The sequence below is a fragment of the Tursiops truncatus genome, chromosome 11 (assembly GCF_011762595.2).
Source record: "Tursiops truncatus isolate mTurTru1 chromosome 11, mTurTru1.mat.Y, whole genome shotgun sequence".
NCBI lineage: Eukaryota > Metazoa > Chordata > Mammalia > Artiodactyla > Delphinidae > Tursiops > Tursiops truncatus.
Genome location: NC_047044.1, coordinates 49,895,504 through 49,912,964, shown reverse-complemented (window position 1 = coordinate 49,912,964; position 17,461 = coordinate 49,895,504). Strand labels below are relative to the sequence as shown.

The following is a 17,461-nucleotide window of genomic DNA, read 5'->3' as shown; positions in this document are numbered from 1 at the left end:
GAGAACATGACTCAGGAGCAACTAAGCCCGTGCGCCACAACTACTGAGACTGAGCTCTAAAGCCCGCGAGCCACAACTACTGAGCCCACGTGCCACAACTACTGAAGCCCGTGTGCCTAGAGCCCGTGCTCCACAACAGAGAGAAGCCATCGCAATGAGAAGCCCACACACCGCAACGAAGAGTAGCCCCTGCTTGCTGCAACTAGAGAAAGCCTGTATGCAGCAACAAAGACCCAACACAGCCAAAAAAAAAAAAACCCCAAAACCAAAAAACTTTAAAATGTGTAAACATCATCTGAGATAGCCAAATAGATTATCATTTATTTGTAGTCACTAATATCCTTAATCAAGACAGCAGTCTTACCTCACACAAACAAATGTTTGGCCATTAAAGCAGAAGTATGAACATGAATGCATCTGTTTTAATTGCTCTTCCCTGCTGAGGGCTGTTAGTCTGTTTTCTCTCAGTAAGCAGTGTTGCACAAGAAGGCATTTTATGTAAAAAATCTCATATAAAAATATCCACCACGAATCCTGAGGCATTAAATGGAAGACTCAACCTATGTATTATGTCAAAGTGGAACCATGTGAAAAATGCCTAAGTTTGAAAGCAGTGTTAACATCTCAGATATAGGCATCATAATAGCAAACACTAGTGCTTACTTCAATAGTGCTTACTATTTAATAAGTATTGTTCTAGCATATATATATTATATATATATAGTGTATTTATAATTATAGTTCTTATTTCATTGGGTAATTGTGAAGATTATATGAGAATATATCATTGTTCATACATATATATGAACATATCATATATATATATATATATGAATATATAGTCTAGAATGTATTTCTTGTCCTGCATGTTCCTTTCAGTGATGAGAATACACACACACACACACACACACACACACACACACACACACACATATACACATTTTCATATAATCTTCACAATTACCCAATAAGGTAAATACTATAATTAGCCCCACTTTGTAGCTAAGAAGGCCAAGGTACAGAGAGCTTAGAAAATCTGCTCAAGGTCCTAGAGCTAGAAATTAATGACACTGGGATGAGAACCCACACAACCTGGTTCCAGAGGCTATGCTCATAACCAGTTCACTATGTTGCCTTCAACTCATTTCTTCCATGAGTAAATAATTTGCTCTCTCGAGTCAGCTAAGAAACATATGAGGCTCTAGGAGTTCCTTGTTCTCAGTCTTCCTTCTATTTACCTATACGAAAGATGACAAATCTTCTATTTGAAGGGATATGCACGTCAATATCATGAATACACCACAGTGGAGGTTTGCGATGGTTTTCCTTGTAAGGAAACCTCAGGTTCTTATAACATGAAGAGACCATGTCCCAGTATGGTGATGGCTGGTCTCCTACACTGATGGTGGCATTGGTAAGCCTGGCCACAGACCCACCTCTGAAGACGAATCTCTGGCAAACCAGATGAAGAGCCAATAGACCCAACCACCTTTCCTCACAAGAACATTTTCTCTTTAACACCAGTCTTGAAGTACCTGGGTTTGGTTTTGTTTAGGTAACTTAAGAGTGGTCCTTTCTTTATCCCCATGGTAAGCACAGGAAGAGATCCCATCTTCTTTGAGCTTCTTTACAGGAATCATAATCATGGCCACCAAAAACAACAAGAAATACTCACACCTCTCTAGACTATGATTAGATCTGGTTGGAGAGATAGGTGTTCTCTTCCTTTAAAACTTATGTGATTATGATGAGAGATTATATTCTGCCCTCCCATCACCACAAAAGAAAAATTTAGGAGTGATGTGTTTCTTCCCTAAGGCATTCAACCACCCTTTTCTTGTTTACACGTACAACCAGCTATCCAGAAACAAGCAGCCAACCACATTTTCCTAGTCTTGCCTAATCTATAATGTGCTTGGCTGTCCCAGAAGGTCATATTTCTAAGAATCACGGTCGAAATTCCTGGACCTTAGGATGCTTGTTGTAAAGACGAGCATCCTTCAATCTTCCTGACGCTGGCGTGAGTAACAGATATATGTTAGGGCAGAGATTTTCAGTGGGGCACGTTCCTGGGGAAAGTATTAGAATCTTGGGGAGTGACATACAGTTTGAAAAGGCACATTCAAGGGGAATGAGATAGAGTTTGAAAACGCGTGTTTAAACTTATCATTGCCTTTCTTGCAGGGGGAGGTTCATGAAATATAATTTAGTATGAAATTTATAATAATATTAAACAACTGCATGGAACTCTTATAGTTATCAAAAGGGGGACCTAGTTTTCAAAGAATTGCTTTAGAGTGAATAAGAAACTAAGAACAAAGATTTCATGTCCAAAACCACCCAGAATATAAGGAAGGAGTCGTAAAGAAAAAAAATCACATCTTTGGTTATTTTATCAGATCAAAAGAGCAAGAAAAAGATCTCAAAAAAAAAAGTTGTAGGCAAAGGTAGAATGAACTAACAAATTCAGTCTAAAACCGTATTTGGTGCAATCATTACCTTGTCGATAAGAGAGATCATTTCAATGGTCTTTGGCGCAGGGCTGCGAGCTGCTTAGCGTCTACCTGTGAAACACTCTTCCCGCAGGTTTCCTTATATCCAAGACTCCAACAGACCCACCCGTTTCCTCCAGGCCAAAAGTCACTGGCTAACATTTCACTTACGTGAGCTTTTGAAGTCTTTCTTTTTCAACCTCCTCCTCATCATGGTTCCACGTGGGCTAGTGGAGTAGAGGCTTCGAGGCAAAGTGCCCATGTTCAGGGAACTCAGGCTGTATGCACTCGTGGAGGTAGGAGAGAAGGATGAAGACAAAGCTGCTGTAAAAGAGTGAGGACTTGGCACAGAGCATTCTCAGGTGGGGTGTGAGCCTGCCACACCTGCCAACCAGCAACAATATAGAAAGACACACAAGAGGCACAGCAATGGCTAGTAGGTACCCCAACCAATAAGAGACCAGATCTCAGGAGCCATGGAGACAGCGCTTTAGAATCTGAGTTACAAGGGCCCGGAAGTGCCTGAGGAGCAGCGCTGATCTTCATAAGTATAATGCAACACGGAGAGGCTCTATGAATTTTGCTTTAGACAAAAAAGTAAACATTAAAACAAGTTTCTCCATAAACAACAACTCAATGTATCAAATACATAACCTCATTTTCATAGATATTTTCTGACATGAATTTCACAAGTGGTTCCATATACACAAATAAGGTCTGAGAAAACTGTACTGTATATACTATTCTGCATTGGTATTTCCTGGCCACACATAAAGCATTCGGAACCTTTACATCCTTTCCTAACAACAAATGCTTTCTGATGGAAAAGAAGGACTTAAGAGATGACAGAAATGATAAGTTGCTACTACATAAAGAAAAGCACACCACACCCATGAAACCAAAAATGGTATGAATCAGATGAGGAAGGGGTGAGAAGAATATAATTTAAGTAAAAGACCAGGAGGCGAAAGCCTGGAACATTACGAGGGCTGTTTGGAGGAGGTGCTTTCGTGAATGTCAGGGCTGGCGCTCTGCAATGGTCTGGGTGGTACGTATTATAGTGATGGTAGGTGTGAAGACTGCAGTGGTCGCTGGCCCAGGAATCCCAGGGAGGTTGCCTGTCGCTCCTCTGAATTTTCACTGCCCATATGAAGTGATGATGAGAAATAAAAACAAACAAACAAACAAAGAACCAAAAAAAAAAAAAAGAGGAAAAAGTAACTTGAATTGCACAAATAAAAAGTGTAACAAAAAAATGAAAGCTGCTTGCAAAAAAAAAAAAATATTGACTTTGCCCTTTTCTCAGTGGTCAGCAAAACTGATGATTAACATCAGGGATGGTAACTTTTCATCTTCGCAAGAATAATGCATGTCTTTCCCCAGCCCATTTTTTCTCCTTTTAAGATGACTATTGAATCCATTTCTAATCTCCCCCTGTGCTTCACAGCAGAGATTAAAAACATTTTTTTTTAACTTAAAAGTCAACCCCACAAAGATCTATGGCACAAGATTAGTGATTAAAGATTTGCAAATCTTGGCCAGTTAGTAGCACTTGTTTTGAGAAGAAGGAAAGAAGGAACGATAAATCACACTGGCTCCTGATTCAAGGGGTTTACTAGTCACACATCACAATTTACTGCTCTGACATTTTAATTACACTACTATTCATCACTTGAGCTTGATTTTTCTCAACAATAAACCACTCTAATCATCTATCATTATCAGGATCTTATTTATACTCTAATCAGAAGATAAAAGTCTCAATATATTTTATAATTCTGGGGGTATTTTTAAAAGATGTATTTACATTTGAAAGAGATATTTAATTATTAAAGTATTTCAAATACTTTATATTTCCTTAAGATGCCATGAAATTTTAATAAAGTCAATTTCAAAATTCTGGTGTCCCCTTTATTTTCAAAAAATTGTATATCATATTTCCATTCTAATTTCAATATTGTTTAGATTTGATTTTCTACCCAGTGTTCTGAAATACAAGCAGTTTTATGTTTGTTACTATATTGACATGAAATTTTTCATTTAAGTATCTTAAAAAATGAAAAATAAAATATGAACTTTTATCTCCTACTGTTACGATTCTAAGGTTAGATGCCTTACATGTGAATGACTTTGCAGTATCTATTCATGTAGTGAGGTCAAATACTCTGTAAGTATTTAAAGGAGGGTTATGTACATAAGAGTTTAGATTATACCATCCGTGATATCAGTCTCACTGGCCACTTCACAGCCTTTCTGGAATGAGACAGTACATGGAACAAAAGCACTAGTGTGGACAGATCACCATGGGCTGAGGCCAAGCTGAGTTTCTGTTCCGGCTCCAGCCCATCTTCTGTATATGACCCTGGCCAGTTACTCAACCTCTCCAGGCCTCAGTTTCCTCATAGGTCAAGTGGAGATCATGAAAGCATCTACTGCACAGGCCAACTGTGAGAATTCTGTACCTAAGGTGCTTAGCACGATGTTCGTACACAGAATAAAATCCAATGACCCTTTATTAATAGCATTGATTCTGTTTACTTTCTATCTACTTGCCAATGAATCATTTTTAAAGGAAATAGATATATCTATCACTCAACAAATTTCACTCATTGGGCACTTAAGTTTAGAGAATATTTCAGGAATCTGCAGCACACTTTTCTGGCCACCATAATTTTGTAACCCTAAACCATCTGGCCCTTTCCTTCTATCCACTGCTGTTTCTAGTTTGGGTTCCATCTCCCTCTCCACTATTCTACTTTCAAGCCACCATCTCCTTCACCTAGATCACTTCCTCATCTTCAGACTTGGCTCCCTGGTTCATCTCTGTATCCACAATACGGAATGATCTTTCAAATATACAAGTTAGATCATGTGACTCCCATTTAAGGTACTTCAATGGGTTACAATTACAAACAGAATCAAAAGTGAGTCCTGGGCTTCCCTGGTGGCGCAGTGGTTGAGAGTCCGCCTGCCGATGCAGGGGACGCGGGTTCGTGCCCCGGTCCGGGAAGATTCCACATGCCGCGGAGCGGCTGGGCCCGTGAGCCATGGCCGCTGAGCCTGCGCGTCCGGAGCCTGTGCTCCGCAACGGGAGAGGCCACAACAGTGAGAGGCCCGCGTACGGCAAAAAAAAAAAAGTGAGTCCTACTTATCTCTCCAGCTTCATCCCCTAGCACTCTCCTCATCACTGCCTGTTTCAGCCATGTTGGTCTTTTGTCTTGTCTTAGAACAAGCCAGGCTGCTTCCTGCCTCAGGGCATTTGCACTTCCTGTTCTTCCTCCCTCTAATATTCTTCTCCCCCTTGTTTTCATGGCTGGCTTCTTACAATCATTCAGGTCTCAGCTCAGGTACCACCACCTCAGAGTTGTTCTGACCTCCTTGGATGTAGTAGCTGCCCTCTCCCACCCACGCTATCCCACTGCTGCTTTATGTTCTTCATACCACTTATTACTGTCTGAAATGGCTTTATTTATTTAATATACTTTTAATGTTTCTCCCTCTATACTGGAATGTAAATTCCATGAGACTAGGGATCACTTTGCTTGTCTTGCTCACTAGAGGTATCATGGCAACTAGAACAGTGTCTGGTATATAATGACTGATGAATGAGTGAATGGATGCATGCATGAATGAACAGGAATATCGGCCAGAGAGTCCATGTCCACACTGTCCACACTGCAGCAGCAGTTTCCTTGGGATAAAGAGCACTGCCCAGGAAGTCCCTGATGGATTCTCTTTCACCATCCGCATTCTACTTTAGAGTGTACCAGAAGACTTTTTAGCAAGATGCAGTCATTGCTGGGTCTGGCTAATCTACCCACAGCCATTCTATTGAGCTCTGTAAAATATGGTCAAACGAGGTACAGTGAGTGAACTTCAGAATTCTACACTCACTTTTCGACCCAGTTCTTTATGGAGTGCTTTGAAAATTACTGGGCATTTTTGATTACTGTCAAGTCCAATTGATAACACAATAAGAAAGCTATTGAGCACCTACTGTATGCCTGGCACTGTGCCATTTGTGGCAGGCATGTTAAATGTAAGTCATAACATTTACTTTGACTTTGAACTACTCCTGGGGACTAAATATTCATACACATCAAATAATTGAGACAAAAATTATATTCGATAATGCAAAAAACTGCATGCCGTGGATAATGAATGCAAAAGGCGTTCAACCAACAATGTAGGCCAGAGAAGACAGCTATAGCCTGTTTTGAACGTGCACTCTAAATCTCTTCTGTTTTATGGTGGTGTACTTAATACTCATATGTTAGGCAAGTATTTTAGTTTAAAAATTAGATGGTACTTTTTTTTTTTTTTTTTTTTTTGCGGTACGCGGGCCTCTCACCGTTGTGGCCTCTCCCGCTGCGGAGCAGAGGCTCCAGACGCACAGGCTCAGCGGCCATGGCTCACGGGCCCAGCCGCTCCGCGGCATGTGGGATCCTCCTGGACCGGGGCACGAACCCGTGTCCCCTGCATCGGCAGGCGGACTCTCAACCACTGCGCCACTAGGGAAGCCCTAGATGGTACATTTTTGGCATGCTCTTTCATTTTGCAAAAAACATTCATTTATATTCTCCCATTTAATGGTCCCCATAATAACAGTCAGCCTTCACTGAGTACTCACTATATACCAGGCACTGTGCTAAGTGCTTTTACATGGATTATCTCAGATACTACTCACGGTATACCTATGAGGTAGGTATTGTCATAATACCCATTTTACAGATGAAGAAATTGAGGTATAGAAAAGTTGGGTAACTTGCTAAGTTCCCAAGTGGTGGAGCCAGAATTAAAGTGCTGAAAGTCTGACTCTGAGTTGCTGCCCTCAGCCACCATACTCCACTGCCTCTTCCTATGTGTTCCTAAGTCCTTTGTTACAGATAAACAGCAAGGAAAATATAATGTTTTTCCTATCATTCCATGGTGACATGGCTGTTGAAATCTTGAGGTATCTGATATGGAAGGTACTTCTGTTTGTTCTCTTCTCTAACTGTACCCTCTTGTCCTGTCCAGGAGTCCAAGGGTGTAGGCAACAGCTACTCTGGTGGTTGCTCCTGGGGCTCAGAAATGGAAGTCCTCCTGGTACTGAATGTAGAGAACCTCATGACTCTGCTCCCATTTTCTTTTCCAAACTCTTTTACAAAGTTTCCTCCAGTCATGACTATGTCTCCCAAAGACCCTCAGTGGGAACAATTTCTGAGCTCTTTAAAAAACTCATTCTTGTTGGCTTTTTGAATGTTGCTACTTCCCAGCAAAAGGCACAGTTAATCTATTCCTGGTTGATGTGCCCATTTCTATATTTCCCTGAATGCTATATTTTCCTGAATGCTTTGTTGCTAAGCAAAATCTGGGAAATGTTATATCTCCATCCACCTATGGGATGAGAGACATGCTGTTTAGGGATCAGAGATTTTGAAAAAATAACCAGAACTTTCTTGTAGTAAAAGGGTAAAACTATGCAAAACAACACCACTACATACCCAAACAGAAGTTTGAGAATTATAAACACAATCACGTTTTTGAGGATTAACGGGGATTTAATTATGTTTAAGAGCCAATATTTATTTCTTCTTGGAAATACAAGTCTGATTTTAATGTAAAATGTAGGGAGATGTCTGTATGTTAGATAAAGAAGATGGTGAACAATTTTCAACAAAAGTGGATGACAGGGTCAAAAACAGAAGCTAGAATTACTAAAATGACCAGCCCTTTACCCCCCTGCAAAATCACAAATGATGTCAGGTTTTCCACAGTGAAGAAAAGAAAAATTAATTTTTGGTCTCCATCCATTTTAGTATATAAATTCATCTTCTCGGACTGTCTTGGCAGGTAAAAATATTTAATATTTCATGAGTGGAAACTCTTTGAACTATTTATGATTTGTATACAGGGCAAATAAAAGGTGGGAAAAATGAGGTTGCTGAAGACAATGACATTTTTATAGGGTCTGTTCACTTCCTGATTCACCGATACCAGAATTTACGAAGCGAAACCTCATGCTGAAAAAGCACTAGGCAGTGTGCACTGTTGTGCCCACTGTGCTCCAAATCCAGTGGCGACTTCAGATTAATTTAGAAGAAACCTAATGCTTTTAGAAATCTCCCTTCTCAGCCAGTGAGCGGGAAAGGCCCGCATGGCCCCTTGACGGGAAGGGAACGTTCCCATGAACTGCACCCCCTTATCATTTCCATTCAAATGAGGCAGCATTTCATAAACTGCCTCGGCTGCCTCATGTCTCCAACTCCAATGTGTAAAATTAAAATCTGATAAAGGGAATGCTGTACTGGAGATTTTCATTAGCTCCAGGGCTGTCTAAGCTCCATTTAATTAAAAAAGGTTGTATCCAGCTGACTCATTCAGTATGAAAATTATTTGGTACCTCTTTTTTTTCTAAACTGTGGAAAAGTGCAGTGTGTTTTAGAAGGTTGGAGACGTAGGATACAAATGACCTCCTCATACGCAAAATTGCGGTTCCAGAGAAAATTCTTCTCTTGCTAACTAAACATACAGAAATGTGTCCTTCGCCTTTAGGGAGCCCTGATAGTATTAGTGAGGCTTCGAGGAATTGGTTTCAAAGAATAAAAATGGAGGGTGCTTGGTTTAAGGAAAAGGAGGGAGGAGGGTTGGAACAGAGACCTCACTGGAGAGTCTTTCTTCATTTGATTTTGGGCTCAAAGTCCTTTTTCTTGCACTGGGTTTTATTTAAAGATGCCTAGGTGGGATGGTATATAAATGCTCAGCGAACAGATCTGTGAGCTTCAAGACAGTGAAAATGCAGATTCCCTCAGTTGACACTTGTTACTGCATAACTGTAGTGAAATATTCTGATACTCCCAGGAGAAATATTTGGTCAGAAAGGTTGTTCTCCATCCTAAGAAAAAAACTACTCTGGCGAACAGACAAAATCTAGAGAAAGTCATCCCTCATGCAACTCTTCCCACCCACCTCCCCCAATATTTGAAGGGTCTGGCATGATACCCACTTTAGTTTTGAAAACTGGGAGTTTTACTATTTGCCTTTACTGTCCTTTAAGCAGGGTGGAAATTCAATATGAATAACAAGAAGTCAAATTATTTCCCTTCTCTCCACACTCAATTTGCACCAAAGGCTTTAAAAAAAAAATCAAATAGTAAAAGCCTGAAAATTCTATTTCAAACAACGTTTCTTTCCTCAATTTGGGGGTTTCAAGTAAAATACCTGTGGCTTAGGAAAAGGGATTTGGAAGATGAAGAGTAAACAAAGATCACCTGTTGTTTTGAAAAGAAATGACAGAGGCAGAATTAAACTCAGCATCTCCCTGCTTTCTAACTGCTGGAGAAGCAATCATTGCAAGGGGAGGATAACAGATTTATCCGGATGGATCCTCTCACCATGGTCAGGTCCCTTCAGGGCCAGGCGGGTCTGATGATGGGGAAGAATCTCAAGCTTGACCTGGTCGGTGGCGTTGGCCAGGAACTGGGTTGCTTCTGCGAGCGTACAGTACTCCATGCTGGTCCCGTCGATGGACAGGATGTGATCGCCCACATGCAGAGCACCACATCTACGGAAGGGAGAAAGTCTCACTACAATGGCGTGCCGTCCTCCCTGGATTCCAACTTTCATGTCCTCATAGTCAAAACTTCACACAGTTTTCACTTACTTAAGAAAAAAAAGGAATCGTTTGGATGTTATAGGAAACACCGCCTCTCAGATGTTAAGTTCCTTGGATAAGAAGAGGAATGTAAAACCTTGTAGAATATAGAGAAAAACTCAAGGAGATGTTTTTCTTTTGTCCTTCATAAAAAATATATTATTTGGGGGGTGGTGATGCTGCAAGTTGAGGGGAAGTGAGCAGGAAGGAGGGAAGAACAGGAAAATGTTTCCCTTTGACTTTTTTCTGTGATTTTTCCTCATAGGTTTTTATATCTGTGAGTTGGTAAACATTCAGAATGTTAAGATGTGACTCACAGAATGGGAATAGGGTCATTTACAACTATTTTCTGTGTTAGTGGCAATAACTTGGGGAAAGATTCAGCCAGTGCTTGCTCAGAACTGTCTCACTCAAGCTCCCAGATCACCAGTGCTTGATTACTCTGTTTTATTTTGTTTTTCTGGAGTCAAACAATTATTAGTACAAAAGCTCTTGATGATGATGGAAATTATGCAGAAGTCAAAGAGTAGTCAGAGGAGGCCTTCGTGGGGAGTGGAGCGCGGGGGTAGCTGGGATGGGGAGGGGCTGGCTGCTACATCTTGCTGAACTCAAGAGACTGGCTACTGGATGAGTTGAGAACAGCAAACACAGCAGTCAGCATCCCGAGGTACCAGTCAAGTGGACAGCTGCTTAAACTGCTTACCTGCTGCGAAATGGGAAAGAAACAGGGAGAAAATGAAAGCATCCTGCACCGTTGAATGGGAGAGTACCCGTGGGTCAGTGGCCATTACTGTTAAAGGGCTGAATGTAGGTAACAGCACAGTGGAGCTGTAGATTGACCACTACAGGGGTGGCCACAGGTGCATCGGCGTCAGAGGTTCCCCAGGCAGGGCCAGGGCCTGGGCAGAAGAGGGCTGGAAACATGAAGGGAGATTGGGTAGTCAAGTATTGGGTTGGCCAAAAAGTCCGTTCAGGTTTTTTTGTAAGATCTTATGGAAAAACCCAGATGAACTTTTCGGCCAACCCAATAGATTTAAACATTTCCAAGGTGACCAGAGTCTACTTCTCAAGACAAAAGCACTTCAATCATCTAAAAAGAAAATTCCACGTGGAGGCACTTGGAGTGCTTCAGCTATGAGCTGGGGGTTTTCTTACCAGAAGCCGTAAAATAATTTTTTAGGTGGTAAGGTAGTCTTTTTTTCCCCTTCTTGTAAGTCTAAAATATTAATTAGGAAGAAGAGTCCAGGATAAAAATCTTGCGTTTTTACTGTCATGGGAATGAATGATGTTTTCGGGGACCCTTGAAAATGGTGAAACGCTAAGACTAACATACTATGACGGTAGAGGGCCTTTCTTTCAAGATTGTATCATTTTTAAAATGTTATTTATTTCAGAAAAAAGGAATAAGATTGTATGGTGGCAGGATTAATTGTTCACATAATAAAGATCTGCTTAGCTACCCTAAACCAAAAACGGGCTATTACCCTAGGACACAGTAGGTAATGTGCTGAGTTGCTTGACTTTTTTTCCCATTTCTAAAGGCCACACCAAACATTTGGGTGAAGCAACATTACATGATGGGGTGGCTGAAAAGGTAGGTGAATTTTTAAGCGCTAGACCAGTAACTTGTTTTGTATATGAAGCTTTGCATAAACTGGTAGAAGAGCTCTTTACTGTGTGTGTACATGTGTAGGTATTACATATAAATATATCTCTACATATTTTAACACACATGCAGTTTTGAAGAGCAGGCACTTTCGACGACACTCACCTGTCTGCGATACTTGCAGATTTGATTTTGTCTATGACAATGACCTGTTTGTTACAGCACATCGAGGTAGTCAGGGCCACACCAAGGCTGGCACCGGGAGTTTTGGCAACTTCAACTAGTAGTGGTCCGGATGCTGTCGCCACAGAATCTATGGAAGAACAAATTTCAGAAAATAAAACAAAACAGAATAAATAATCAAACAGACACATGAAAAAGGTGGAGAATGTTGAGTCTGATGTTGATCTGTTAACGTTATCACCGAAACTTAGATTTCCCTCCGTGTACTATCCCCACGTCCAGTGCGTGGTAACTTCTTAGGGCATCTTTTAGGACACCCGTTCTATCGGGCTTGTATTACGGTAATATGTGCATGGGTTTATCTCTTCAATTAACACGTAAGCTTCACGTCAGCTGGGATGATGTCTTGTGTACCTTTATGCCCTCTCCATCACTAGGCACAGTGCCTGGCACATACTGGGTCTCTTGAGAAAAGTTTAAAAAATTAATTAACTCAATAAACATCTTAGCACCTACTATGGATGGATGGCATTTAAAGCTTAGAAGAGGCAGAGGTCACACGGGAAAGAGGCCTGGACATGGATTTATAACACCTGTACTTATTTCTTCTTTTCTCAATATTTTGTGTAAAAGAAGATATCATGGTATCGCAGACTAGTTACTAAAATTTTCTAAGTCTGCTTGCTTACCTAGAAAACGGTACCTTTTCCTCAGCATTTACTACAATGGAAATCAAGGTATAGTTAAAGCATTTTTTAATTTATAAAGTGCTATACACATAGAATATTATTATTATTATTATTGATATATTATGACCTCAAGCCTTTGAGTCATCTCACTTTTCAACACTGTATATTTTTGGTAGTTATTTTTTTTAACATCTTTATTGTAATATAATTGCTTTACAATGTTTTGTTAGTTTCTGCTGTATAACAAAGTGAATCAGCTATATGTATACATATCCCCATATCCCCTTCTTCTTGCGTCTCCCTTCCACCCTCCCTATCCCACCCCTCTAGGTGGTCACAAAGCACCGAGCTGATCTCCCTGTGCTATGCAGCTGCTTCCCACTAGCTATCTATTTTACATTTGGTAGTGTATATATGTCCATGCCACTCTCTCACTTTGTCCCAGTCTACCCTTCCCCCTTCCTGTGTCCTCAAGTCCATTCTCTACGTCTGCGTCTTTATTCCTGTCCTGCCCCTAGGTTCTTCAGAACCATTTTTTTTTTTTTTTAGATTTTAGATTCCATATATATGTTTCAGCATACGGTATTTGTTTTTCTCTTGCTGACTTACTTCACTCTGTATGACTGACTCTAGGTCCATGCACCTCACTACAAATAACTCAATTTCGTTTCTTTTTATGGCTGAGTAAATATTCCATTGTATATATGTGTCACATCTTCTGTATCCATTCATCTGTCAATGGACGCTAAGGCTGCTTCTATGTCCTGGCTATTGTAAATAGAGCTGCAATGAACACTGTGGTACATGACTCTTTTTGAATTACGGTTTCTCAGGGTATATGCCCAGTAGTGGGATTGCTGGGTCGTATGGCAGTTCTATTTGTAGTTTTTTAAGGAACTTCTATACTGTTCTCCATAGTGACTGTATCAATTTACACTCCCACCAACAGTGCAAGAGGGTTCCCTTCTCTCCACACCCTCTCCAGCATTTACTGTTTGTAGATTTTTGATGCTGGCCATTCTGACCGGTGTGAGGTGATACCTCACTGTAGTTTTGATTTGCATGTCTCTAATGATTAGTGATGTTGAGCAGCTTTTCATGTGCTTGTTGGCCATCTGTATATCTTCTTTGGAGAAATGTCAATTTAGGTCTTCTGCCCATTTTTGGATTGGGTTGTTTGTTTTTTTGATATTGAGCTGCATGAGCTACTTGTGTATTTTGGAGATTAATCCTTTGTCCGTTGCTTCATTTGCAAATATTTTCTCCCACTCTGAGTGTTGTCTTTTCACTTGTTTATGGGTTCCTTTTCTGTGCAAAAGCTTTGAAGCTTCATTAGGTCCCATTTGTTTACTTTTGTTTTTATTTCCATTTCTCTAGGAGGTGGGTCAAAAAGGATCTTGCTGTGATTAATGTCATACAGTGTTCTGCCTATGTTTTCCTCTAAGAGTTTTATAGTATCTGGCCTTACATTTAGGTCTTTAATCCATTTTGAGTTGATTTTTGTGTATGGTGTTAGGGAGTGTTCCAATTTCATTCTTTTACATGTAGCTGTCCAGTTTTCCCAGCACCATTTATTGAAGAGGCTGCCTTTTCTCCATTGTATATTCTTGCATCCTTTATCAAAGATAAGGTGACCATATGTGTGGGGGTTTATCTCTGGGCTTTCTGTCCTGTTCCATTGATCTATGTTTCTGTTTTTGTGCCAGTACCATACTGTCTTGATTACTGTAGATTTGTAGTATAGTCTCAAGTCAGGGAGCCTGATTCCTCCAGCTCCATTTCTCTTTCTCAAGATTGTTTGGATATTCGGGGTCTTTTGTGTTTCCATATAAATTGTGCAAGTTTTTGTTCTAGTTCTGTGAAAAATGCCATTGGTAGTTTGATAGGGATTGCACTGAATCTGTAGATTGCTTTGGGTAGTATAGGCATTTCCACAACGTTGATTCTTCTGATTCAAGAACATGGTATATCTCTCCATCTGTTTGTATCACCTTTAATTTCTTTCATCAGTGTCTTATAGTTTTCTGCATACAGGTCTTTTGTCTCCTTAGATAGGTTTATGCCTAGGTATTTTATTCTTTTTGTTGCAGTGGTAAATGCGACTGTTTCCTTAATTTCTCTTTCAGATTTGTCATCATTAGTGTATAGGAATGCAAGAGATTTCTGTGCATTAATTTTATATCCTGCTACTTCACCAAATTCATCGATTAGCTCTAGTAGTTTTCTGGTAGCATCTTTAGGATTCTCTATGTATAGTATCACATCACCTGCAAAAGGTGACAGTTTACTTCTTCTTTTATGATTTAGATTCCTTTTATTTATTTTTAATCTCTGATTGCTGTGGCCAAAACTTCCAAAACTATGTTGAATAATAGCGGTGAGAGTGGGCAACCTTGTCTTGTTCCTGATCATAGTGAAAATGGTTTCAGTTTTTCACCACTGAGAAAGATGTTGGCTGTAGGTTTGTCATATATGGCCTTTATTATGTTGAGGTAGGTTCCATCTATGCCTACTTTCTGGAGGCTTTTTATCATAAATGGGTGTTGAATTTTGTCAAAAGCTTTTTCTGCATGTACTGAGATGATCATATGGCTTTTCTCCTTCAATTTGTTAATACGGTATATCACACTGATTGATTTGCGTATATTGAAGAATCATTACATTCCTGGGATAAACCCCACTTGATCATGGTGTATGATCCTTTTAATGTGCTGTTGGATACTGTTTGCTAGTATTTTGTTGAGGATTTTTGCATCTATGTTCATCAGTGATATTGGCCTGTTGTTTTCTTTTTTTGTGTGACATCTTTCTCTGGTTTTGGTATCAGGGTGATGGTGGCCTTGTAGAATGAGTTTGGGAGTGTTCCTCCCTCTGCTATATTTTGGAAGATTTTGAGAAGGATAGGTGTTAGTTCTTTTCTAAATATTTAATAGAATTCACCTGTGAAGCCACCTGGTCCTGGGCTTTTGTTTGTTGGAAGATTTTTAATCACAGTTTCAATTTCAGTGCTTGTGACTGGTCTGTTTGTATTTTCTATTTCTTTCTGGTTCAGTCTCAGAAGGTTGTTCTTTTCTAAGAATTTGTCCATTTCTTCCAGGTTGTCCATTTTATTGGCATAGAGTTGCTTGTAGTAATCTCTCATGATCCTTTGTATTTCTGCAGTGTCAGTTGTTACTTCCCCTTATTCATTTCTAACTCTATTGATTTGAGTCTTTTCCCTTTTTTCTTGATGAGTCTGGCTAATGGTTTATAAGTTTTGTTTATATTCTCAAAGAACCAGCTTTTAGTTTTATTGAACTTTGCTATCATTTCCTTCATTTCTTTTACATTTATTTCTGATCTGAGCTTTATGATTTCTTTCCTTCTGCTAACTTCGGATTTTTTTTGTTCTTTCTCTAATTGCTTTAGGTATAAGGTTGGGTTGTTTATTTGAGATGTTTCTTGTTTCTTGAGGTAGGATTGTATTGCTATAAACTTCCCTCTTAGAACTGCTTTCACTGCATCCCATTGGTTTTGGGTCGTTGTGTTTTCATTGTCATTTGTTTCTAGGTATTTTTTGATTTCTAGTCTTAAAACGCTGTGGTCAGAAAAGACACTTGATACGATTTCAATTTTATTAAATTTACCAAGGCTTGATTTGTGACCCAAGATATGGTCTCTCCTGGAAAATGTTCCATGAGCACTTGAGAAGAAAGTGTATTCTGTTGTTTTTGGATGGAATGTCCTATAAACATCAATTAAGTCCATGTTTAATGTGTCTTTTTAGGCTTGTGTTTCTTTGTTTTTTTTCATTTTGGATTATCTGTCCATTGGTGAAAATGTGGTGTTAAGGTCCCCTACTATTATTGTGTTACTGTCGATTTCCCCTTTTATGGATGTTAGCATTTGCCTTATGTATTGAGGTGATCCTGTGTTGGGTGCATAAATATTTACAATTGTTATATCTTGTTCTTGGACTGATCCCTTGATCATTATGTAGTGTCCTTCTTTGTTTCTTGTAATAGGCTGTATTTTAAAGTCATTTTTTCTGATAGGAGAATTGCTACTGCAGCTTTCTTTTGATTTCCATTTGCATGGAATATCTTTTTCCATCCCCTCACTTTCAGTCTGTATTTGTCTCTAGGTCTGAAGTGGGTTTCCTGTAGACAGCATATATATGGGTCTTGCTTTTGTATCCATGCAGCCAGTCTATGTCATTTGGTTGGAGCATTTAATCCATTTACATTGAAGGTAATTACCAATATGTATGTTCCTATTAGCATTTTCTTAATTGTTTTGGGTTTGTTATTGTAGGTTTTTTCCTTCTCTTGTGATTCCTGCCTAGAGAAGTTCCTTTAGCATTTGTTGTAAAGCTGGTTTGGTGGTGCTGAATTCTCTTAGCTTTTGCTTGTCTGTAAAGGTTTTAATTTCTCCATCAAATCTGAATGAGATCCTTGCTGGGTAGAGTAATCTTGGTTGTAGGTTTTTCCCTTTCATCACTTTAAATATGTCCTGCCACTCCCTTCTGGCTTACAGAGTTTCTGCTGAAAGGTCAGTTGTTAACCTTATGAGGATTCCCTTGTATGTTATTTGTTGCTTTTCCCTTGCTGCTTTTACTATTTTTCCTTTGTATTTAATTTTTGATAGTTTGATTAATATGTGTCTTGGCCTGTTTCTCTTTGGATTTATGCTATATGGGACTCTCTCTGCTTCCCGAACTTGACTATTTCCTTTCCTTTATTAAGGAAGTTTTCAACTATAACCTCTTCAAATATTTTCTCAGTCCCTTTTTTTTTCTCTTCTTCTTCTGGGACCCCTATAATTTGAATGTTGGTGCATTTAATGTTGTCCCAGAGGTCTCTGAGACTGTCCTCAA

The 17,461-nt window shown here is 39.6% G+C and overlaps 1 protein-coding gene across 3 annotated transcripts in view; it reads right to left on the bottom strand.

Annotated features, from left to right (window-relative positions):
* The window catches only part of GRIP1 (glutamate receptor interacting protein 1), a 687,426-nt gene that overhangs the window by 90,077 nt on the left and 579,888 nt on the right, over positions 1-17,461 (bottom strand). For 2 of the 3 annotated variants that reach the window (XM_019952473.3, XM_073788409.1), the window contains exons 8-11: positions 11,900-12,047; positions 9,869-10,038; positions 3,477-3,632; positions 2,664-2,816 (exon numbers count right to left, since the gene is read on the bottom strand). In XM_019952473.3, coding sequence (XP_019808032.1) covers positions 2,664-2,816; positions 3,477-3,632; positions 9,869-10,038; positions 11,900-12,047 — 627 coding nt within the window. The remainder of the gene's footprint in view (positions 1-2,663; positions 2,817-3,476; positions 3,633-9,868; positions 10,039-11,899; positions 12,048-17,461) is intronic. The other variant, XM_019952475.3, reaches the window with a different exon arrangement.